Source organism: Gigantopelta aegis, chromosome 13 (assembly GCF_016097555.1).
Source record: "Gigantopelta aegis isolate Gae_Host chromosome 13, Gae_host_genome, whole genome shotgun sequence".
Lineage (NCBI taxonomy): Eukaryota > Metazoa > Mollusca > Gastropoda > Neomphalida > Peltospiridae > Gigantopelta > Gigantopelta aegis.
This window is the reverse complement of record NC_054711.1, coordinates 24741959-24751853: the sequence shown is the minus strand read 5'-3', so window position 1 is coordinate 24751853 and position 9895 is coordinate 24741959. Positions and strand designations below refer to the sequence as shown.

Sequence of the window (9895 nt, the reverse complement as noted above, 5' to 3'; positions counted from 1 at the left end):
AAAGGAGAGGAACATCTTTTGCCATTAGATAGTAGAGGGTTATAAACTGACATAGATTAAATAAACATCATCAAGCATATTCTAATTCAGGGCTTCTAGATTATGGTAGCCCCACTCCCATGGCTAGTGATATTCAATGTTTAACGACACCCCAGTACAAAAACCATATCAGCTGTATATGGGCGTCAAACAATGGTAAATAACTACTATTGCCATGCTCGATGGCTAGTGATGTTTTTTTGGTCAGATGTTGCAGTTAGTCTAATTTGTAAATATAAATATCCTGCCTCCACCCCAATCCCCCCAATGTTAGTGCTTTTAAGCTCTATTTCCTCTTTAGGTGATATATCTGATTATTACTATTATTTAGTAAAATTGTATAAACTTAAAGTAAAGTAGGGCTAGTGAATTTTTAATTGTGGCTAGTAAATTTTTTAAATCATTGATCCCATGGCCAGTGGATTTATAAACAATTCTAGAAGCTCTGAAATTGTTTCAAAATTCAAATTAAATTAACTCGCATTAAGCAAGTACAAAAATATATGGACAAAATGTGATATCGACTTTTAAAAGGGAACAGCCAAAAAGCAGGTAAATCAAGGTTTAGTTATACAAAAATAAGGGGGGAAATAAATCTGTACAGAAATTTACAAAAATTATTTAATCAAATAAATATATATATATTGTTCACAATACCCTTCATTTGTTTTAATTCATCACCAAAAGAAATATTCTTGTGAAAATATCACATCTTTAATATATTGAAATGCAAAAAAATCTTTGTTAACTAGAAACAAAGGGGTGCAAAAATTAATAGATAAAAAAAGGAAAAGAAAAAGCATTAGTTATCTACACACATAGAAAAGGACACATAATAAACTTGATATCAATTAGTGTGCACTTTCCTAACGAGAAACTAAGGCAGTGGGAAATTTGAATCTATTGTTGTTAACCCTGCCTAGTTATATCTACAGGCATACAAAAGCACATGATGAATCAAACGTTGCTTCAACCTAATTCATGGCTAGAGTGTAAAAACATATTGTCCATCTTTAACAGGTTACAATGTTCTCGGCTACCCTGAACTGGAACTGTCTCCATTAAGAACTGTGGTAGGCCTTGTATGTCGAATACCAGAGTTGTCCAGAATGCTCAAGCGATCTAAAAAAAAAAAAAAAATAAATATATATATATATATATATATATATATAAATCAACAAAAAAATAAATATATATACTGAAACACAATGAAAAAGCAAAAACAAATTTCATTGCAAATAACGACAAACTATTAATGAATTGATGGATAATGTAATATGACATTAATGACTGGTATTCATGAGATACATTCACATGGAAACATGGCCAGTTATCATCAGTAATCGAGTTGCATTCGTAATCGAAAAGTTCAAACACATCCCCCCCCCCCCCCCCCCCCCACACCCATATCAAGGTCAGTATCTGGTGTGTCCACCATTGGCTGGTGAGCATGCGTGAAGACGACGGGGAAAGGATTGTCACAAACATCTCAAATAAGCCACAGGAATGTTCCTCCACTCCTCCTGCAATGCCTGTGCAAGCTCAGCGACATTACATGGTGGTGGCTGGCGGTGACGTACACGACGTCCTAACTCATCCCACATGTGTTCAATTGGGTTCAAATCCGGTAAAACGGTGGGCCAGTTCATAACCGTGATACCAACTTGTTGCAGGAATGCCTGGGTAATTCTTGCAATATGTGGACGGGCATTGTCTTGTTGAAACAGAAGGGGATCTCCTGGTCTTCGGTGACGGCGCAAAAGTGGCTGGAGAACTGGTCTTAGAATAACGTCAACATAACGCTTGGCTGTAAGGGCATCGTGGACAATGAGATCACTCCTGAAATCACAGCTGATTACCCCCATACCATCAGACAACCACCGCCAAACCGATCACGTTCTCTCACACATCCGTCAGTGTACCGTTCATGAAGTCTCCTGTACACACGTGCTCTTCCATCGGCAAAGGAGACAGAGAAACGGGACTCATCTGAGAAAACAATGCTCCAGTAAAAGGCTGGTGGATGATTACCATTCTGGAGAGCAAACTGTAGTCTCGCAGAACGATGTCGCGGTGTCATGATGTTACCGTTGTACGGGCATCTGCATCTGAGTCCAGCCGTTCTGAACCGGTTACGGAGGTGGTGTTGTCGAATCTGCCGATCTTGGTGTGGGGTCGTAACGGGACGTTGACCAGGTTGAGGTCAATCACGGACACTCTCGGTCTGTTGATGACGTTCAACAAGTCGTCCAATAGTTGATGGATGGACTGAAGGTCCTAGCTACTTGGCTTTGCGAGTCCCCCCTTGAACCATGCCCAACGCTCGCTCCCTTTGTTCTTCTCTGAGTCGTGGCATTCTTAATGTGACGACCGGCCTCGGTGGCGTCGTGGCAGGCCATCGGTCTACAGGCTGGTAGGTACTGGGTTCGGATCCCAGTCGAGGCATGGGATTTTTAATCGAGATACCGACTCCAAACCCTGAGTGAGTGCTCCGCAAGGCTCAATGGGTAGGTGTAAACCACTTGCACCGACCAGTGATCCATAACTGGTTCAACAAAGGCCATGGTTTGTGCTATCCTGCCTGTGGGAAGCGCAAATAAAAGATCCCTTGCTGCCTGTCGTAAAAAGAGTAGCCTATGTGGCGACAGCGGGTTTCCTCTAAAAACAGTGTCAGAATGACCATATGTTTGACGTCCAATAGCCGATGATAAGATAAAAAATCAATGTGCTCTAGTGGCGTCGTTAAATAAAACAAACTTTACTTCTTTTTTTTCTTAATGTGACGAGGAATATGACACCGTTACGTGACTTTTATGTGTCCACATACTGGCATTTCACGTGCATTGCATGCAGTATGATTGAGCATGTAGTGAATGCATTTCACACCATTTTGTCTGTTTCTGCTATTGTATGTGTAACGAGAACAAAACCAGGATTAAAACCCAGACAAAAGTACCAATGAATGGCTTCCTCTCATAAATTGTTATTTTAAGTCCAATATATATATTTTTCATTAATCACAACAAAATATTGAAAAATATCTGTTTTGCATTTTCTTTGTTTGTCAGTACACACACACACCCACACACCCACACAGACAGAGAGAGAGAGAGATTGAAAAAATGAATGGAAAAGAATTTGTAACATTTCACACATGAATTAAATTAAGTAAAATATAACACATCTTTCTCATCTACATGTATCACCCTCTGCCAAGTCAGTCAGTCACGTGCAAAACAGCGAGAAATACGAATCAGTGAATGCAGTGCATGCGGTATATAGTGTCGACTTGCATCACATTGGACAATGAGATATCTCACATGCAGACGGTTAAGCAGTGCAATCATTACGATTCCTGTGATTCGTTGAATCTCATTTTTATTATTAAGCCCATCCAATGGCTAATTATTTTATATATGACCTTGCTACTTGTATCGTTGTCTCGAACAAACTACTATTGTGGACAAGCATCTGGGTACGAGACTAAATGTACTTGTCTAAAGAATTGCTTTTAGCCAATGACAGCTATTGTTCTCACACTTAATCATGGCCAGCAACGGGGTTTTTTTTTCTTTTTCTAAACAACATGATCGAAGTAGCAGCACAACACTCTATGAATAAAGTTTGCTTTGTTTAACGACACCACTAGAGCACATTGATTACTTAATAATCGGCTATTGGATGTTAAATATTTGGTAATTATGTCTCATAGTTATCAGAGGAAACCCGGTACATTTTCATTTGCAGCAAGTTGTCTTGTATATGCACTTTCCCACAGACAGGACAACACATACCACGGTCTTTGACCAGTTGTTGTGCACAGGTTGGAACGAGAAAAAACAAATCAGTAAAATGGATCCACAGAGGTGGTTTGATCCTGAGATGTTAAGCACCTCAGGCGAGAACTCAACCAACTGAGCTAAATTCCGCCCCTAACACTATGACGATTTTAAATATTAAAATTTTAGTTGTCCACACCAAGTGAAGTATGCCTGACATGTTCCAAGTGACTGAATAAAGTTACCTCCGATTTCGACAATTCACAAAAAATGCTTTAATCCGCAGGAAAATTGACATCCCTGTATAATTTTATAGTTTCTGCATATAGTCTAGAAAGAAACAGACTTATCGTTTAGTTTGGACTTCAGCTGGAAGCAAATAGTCTCGATCATACCCGACATTTGTTGGTGTCAAAGCAACAGGAGTGTTGTCAATTGTCGTAAATGAGTACGATTAGATTAAAAAATTAAAAACAATTCCCACATATTCTGGCATGAAAAAAAATACAGTATAAAATATACTAGTAAAAAAATTGTTCTAGACCAACTTTTATTCTTCATGACTTTCCATGACCATAACTGGAAAATGACACTAGAAAATTCCACGACTTTTCAGGATTTCAATGAAATGTACAACCCTTTGATATATCCCACCATTCATTTTGTTTATAGGAAGGCTGCATTCCTTAAATGGACAGACAATAGTTTTTAAACACTAAGGCATATTTTTCACTATTAGAGACGTTTTTTATCATGGAGATCAAACCATTACTTATATTTTATTGTTTAGATTATCCATTTTTCATTTTGCAAAAAACCATGTGTGTCTGAGAATTAACAGTTATGGAGTCGAGTTTTAGTCTATTTTTAAGGGTATTTCACCGTTTCAACATCACAGACTTGTTTCCCTCCATTGTAACATTATCGAAATGTGTTACAGGTTTGTAGATTACCCAGACTTCAGTGTCCATGTTTATGGACTGAAACTAGGGTCTGCCACTTTAAGACTGGTTTAACTTTCTGACTGCTGCAGGCGAAATCATACTGTACACTGTATACAGTGCATTCCCCAATTCACTCCTTTTTGCACATGACACTCACTGGAAACGTTTTTTTCTTACCAGGAAAGAGTTTATTTTACAGCATGCTAGCTTTTGTTTGTTGTTTTCCAGCAGAAAATAGCTTGAAATTTTTAGTTGAAAAAGTGGTTTTTGGCAAGTATTTTCGCTTGACAATAATGGCAGTATGCTGCAGTCATTTTATGGGATCAATAGCTGATTTAGACAGCTAATTTGATAATAAATTTTATCGTTTTACCAACAACGAAAATCACCAAATATTGCAATATGAATCGTAGTTCTTTTTCTTTTTTTAATTCTAGTAAAAAAAACAGTTATCAGGAATAATGGACAGCTAGCCACAAATGCCCGTAAGTAGACACAACTTTTTAGATTTTTTGCCTAATTTTAATCACCATTAACTGATCTAAAATATAACAACTACAAAAACCCACAAACATAATACTTATCAATTCATATATGAACTTTACTTTATGGATTTATAAAACATTTAAGTGAATATATGTCAGCAAAAGTTATACACTTGTACCCACTCAACGTGGTTTTTGTCAAAAATGAATCCAGTAGTCTAAAGGTTAACAAATCTAAACCTGCCCAACATTGAGCTCAATGAAGATACATGTTGTCGTGATGGCATGCAGTATTCATTGGACATGGTCTCTGTATGCGTAAGATACTTACTTAACAATGTCAGCGAAGGCTCTGTACAGTGACTTCACTTGGAAATCGAGGCCATGTTTCTTGCATAGACTCTTCACCAGTGGAGTGATTTTGTGGAGATTGTGTCTAGGCATTGTGGGAAACAAGCTGGAAATGCAGACAAATTAAATCTTCATATTTTGAAGTAAACGTTAAAGTTTGTTTTGTTCAATCAAACTATTAGAGCACATAGATTTTATTAATCATCGGCTACTTGATGGCAAACATTTTTTTAATTTCGACACATCGTCTTCAGAGGAAAGCCACAATATTTTTTCCATTAGCAGCAAAGGATCTCCTATGTGCACTTTTCAACAGACAGGACAGTACATAGCACAGGCTTTAATCTATCAATGTGAATTAGTTTAACAACATTTAATTTTACACTCTTTACAATTTGCAAACCAACAAAAAATCAAATAATAGTGCGTCCCACAGGGTAGGTCTTTTTTCATACTATGGAATTTACTACAAGTTACTTATTTCTGAGCCGATTGTTTTCTAAATTGCACACTTCTTTGTTCTTTTTTTTGGCCATTTCCAAAACACTTTTACTTTTCTTTTTATGTCAAACAAAACTGAAATTATTTAAAAAAAAAAAAACATTTTTGTAGGCTGGGACAGACTAGATATAGGTAGCTACCGTATATCTTCACCTGTAAGTCGATCTCGGCTATAAGTCGAGTCCCTAATTTCAAGCCCTGAAAACGTATTTTTTTATTGACCCGTTTATAAGTCGACCCATGGAAAACTACTTATAAATATTGAAATATTTCTTATTTTCAGCACATGAGAACAATAATATTTGAACAAAAGAAAATTATTTTACAAACTTCGGTTTTCACGTTTTGTACATCGCAATATAATCAGACTATTCCAATCAAACTATCATTATTACATAGCATCAAAACGAAATATTCCCTTAGTAGAGAGTGAAAGCTGTTTGACTGTTACTGTATAGTACTGTACAGATGGTTTTGTGCACAGACAACAACTTTATTTATAAACACTGACAACAGATCACTACGATAAAACTGAAAGTATCACGTTTTGCCGCCATATTAATACATGTAAGGAGGATAACTCTGGAAAGTACACTGGTTTTTGTACCAAATGATGTGTGTCCCTATTGCTCTAGATAGTGAACTGCAGAGATCAGTCTATTTTAAGGGAAAGCTCAGTAATATTCATGAAGTTAATCACCGCCAAAACATTGTTTGAACAACCATTAATGCCAGTGACCAGATTTCAAAATAAACTCAGGCAACAGGTAGTTAGTATTGTTTACATTTTTACTATTAGTGATGACTGTTAATTTAACTAAGTGGACTGTTGTCTTAGCATGTGAGTGAGATCGTACGCCTTTTCGCATAACCAAAACCGTTCTAATGCCAAAAAAAAAAGGTTATAAAAAATAAATGTGTCAAATTAACATATTTGAGTATAAATACATGGCATACTTCAACAATAAAATTTGTAAAATAATCCCCAAAACAGTAATATTTTTTGGTGAAATTTTTTTACCCTCTTATAAGTCGACCCCCCAAGTTATAAAATAATTTTTGGGTGAAAAAAATTCGACTTATAGGCGAAGATATACGGTAGTTAAACTTGCAGGTTTTTTGCAGGGTTTCTAGAATTTGTATAAAATCCACCAGTCATGGGATCAGTGATTTAAACAATTTATTAGCCACGATTAAAAATTCACTAGCCCTACTTTACTTTCAGTTAATACAATTTAACTAAATAACAGTAATAATCAGATATGTCACTTATAGAGGGAGATAAGAGTTTAAAACACTAACATTTGGGGGGGGGGGGGCCCAGGATATTCATATTTACTAAACAGACTTAACTGCAACATTTGACTTTTTTTTTTTCACTAGCCGTCGGGCATGGCAATAGTAGTTATTTACTAGCCCAACATTGAATATCACTAGCCATGGGGGTGGGGCTACCATAATCTAGAAGCCCTGTCGGGCATGGTAATAGTAGTTATTTACTAGCCCAACATTGAATATCACTAGCCATGGGGGTGGGGCTACCATAATCTAGAAGCCCTGTCGGGCATGGCAATAGTAGTTATTTACTAGCCCAACATTGAATATCACTAGCCATGGGGGTGGGGCTACCATAATCTAGAAGCCCCGTCGGGCATGGCAATATTTGTTATTTACTAGCCCAACATTGAATATCACTAGCCATAGGAGTGGGCTACCGTAATCTAGAAGCCCTGTCGGGCTTGGCAATATTAGTTATTTACTAGCCCAACATTGAATATTTTTGGCCATAGGAGTGGGCTATCGTAATCTAGAAGCCCTGTCGGGCTTGGCAATATTTGTTATTTACTAGCCCAACATTGAATATCACTAGCCATAGGAGTGGGCTATCGTAATCTAGAAGCCCTGTCGGGCTTGGCAATATTTGTTATTTACTAGTCCAACATTGAATATCACTAGCCATGGGAATGGGGCTACCATCATCTAGAAGCCCCATCGGGCATGGCAATATTTGTTATTTACTAGTCCAAAATTGAATATCACTAGCCATGGGAGTGGGACTACCATAATCTAGAAGCCCTGTTTCTTGATTGGTTTACTCTACTAAACTCTATGATTATTAGTTTGTTAACCAGTCTCTACTAGGGGAACACATGGTATTTGAGACATTTAATTCACTACTAGAGTAGTTATGACTGCATATAATACATTGATGTCATGTGGATTTGAAAGTTAGTGCTGTACCACCATTGACCGCTAGTGTATCAATTCAGAAAGAACATAATTTTCAAACTTCATGATCAAAAGACAATCTCATTATGTATTGCTGTTTTATTTATATCTTTACAAAATTGCACATAAATACAGAACATTATTGCAGTTTTTAAAACATTTTCTCCCACTTTTTTTTTAATGTCAGGCCAAACTAGGCATTACGCGCCCCCAAAAAACTATTTAAACGTTTGCAGGTACGAGATATAAGGCTGACAGAACATTATTGCAGTTTTTAAAACATTTTCTCCTCCTTTTTTTTTTAATGTCAGGCCAAACCAGGAATTACGCGCCTAAAAAAAAAAAAAATCTTTAAATTTTTGCTGGTACGAGATACAAGGCTGGCAGGAGGGTTTTGCATTCCAGTGCTGGCTCCTAGCCCGAGTGAGTGCACTGCCAGGCTTAATGAAGAGGTGTAAGGCCACATACACTGCGTTTCACCCACTAAATGTCTGCGATATGGGTGTATAACCCTACATAGGGGATAAGTACTTGGCAGGCACTGCAGGTTTACGTGTGCCCGTGCTTGGGTCATATTGAAACAGATCAATGGACAGGAAGCATGAAGTATAGCAACTTTGCGATCTCGCAGTGCAATGCTAAAATGCTTTCAAAGAGGATGCTTTGTTGTCTAGTAGCACCTAAGAGACCTTTGTGAATTAGGCCTTTGTCAAGTAGTCCCATACCGGAATAGAAAAAAAATAATGTAGCATCACAATTTATCTCATTATCATCATCTGTATATATTTGTGATGTCCTAACACAAAAAATGTCTTTATATCATGTTAATGGTGAAAAACATTTGTTTTTTTTTTTTTCTTTTTTTTTTTTTTTTTAAGTTAAAAAAAATTAACCAAGAAGCGATTTTGACTTACTGGTGTTCGATTTGAAAATTGAGATGCCCCGTGAACCAGTCGTTGAAGAATGACGGCTCGACGTTGCACGATGCCCGGAGCTGGGCCACCATCCACGGCTCCGCCTCGTCGGGCTTGATCTCCATGGGGATGTGGTTGGACTGGGCCACCCACGTGAACCACATGCTCTCAAACATTCTGAAACACAACAAAAAGTTAGGGTCTGTTTCATTTAATGACACCACTTGAGTGCATTGACATCCGATAGCCTATGATAAATAAATCAAACATTTGGTAATTTCAAAGTGTTGTCTTCAACTTTTTAAAGACAGCTTATACTAAGAGAACTGCTGTTTAAAAAGTTTCGAAGTATAATAATAATAATAATAAAATCTTTATTTATAGAAGGTAGCTCAGTTAGTTCTAGACTATTCTCCTCTGAGGCCTTCTTACTAATTATAACAATAATAATAACAATAATCACATTAATTACTAAAAATAAAATATAAACCCAATGTAGTGTCCAATTATACCACCAAAAATATTTCAGACCCATTATCCACCAATAGTAGGAGCATTTATGATAAGTGGGATATTGTGTAGTGTCCAATTCCAAAATATTTCACGAACCCTAAAGCATTATTTTCATACCTAGATGAATGTAAAAGAAAGAA

The 9895-nt window shown here is 37.0% G+C and overlaps 1 protein-coding gene across 4 annotated transcripts in view; it reads right to left on the bottom strand.

The window, feature by feature from the left end:
* Positions 1-391: 391 nt before the first annotated feature.
* The window catches only part of LOC121387335 (fatty acid desaturase 2-like), a 71763-nt gene continuing 62259 nt past the window's right edge, over positions 392-9895 (bottom strand). For all 4 annotated transcript variants that reach the window (XM_041518379.1, XM_041518381.1, XM_041518382.1 and 1 more), the window contains 3 exons: positions 9243-9419; positions 5579-5704; positions 392-1161 (listed from right to left, as the gene is read on the bottom strand). In XM_041518379.1, the coding sequence (XP_041374313.1) occupies positions 1101-1161; positions 5579-5704; positions 9243-9419 (364 nt within the window). In that variant the 3' untranslated portion in view covers positions 392-1100. The remainder of the gene's footprint in view (positions 1162-5578; positions 5705-9242; positions 9420-9895) is intronic.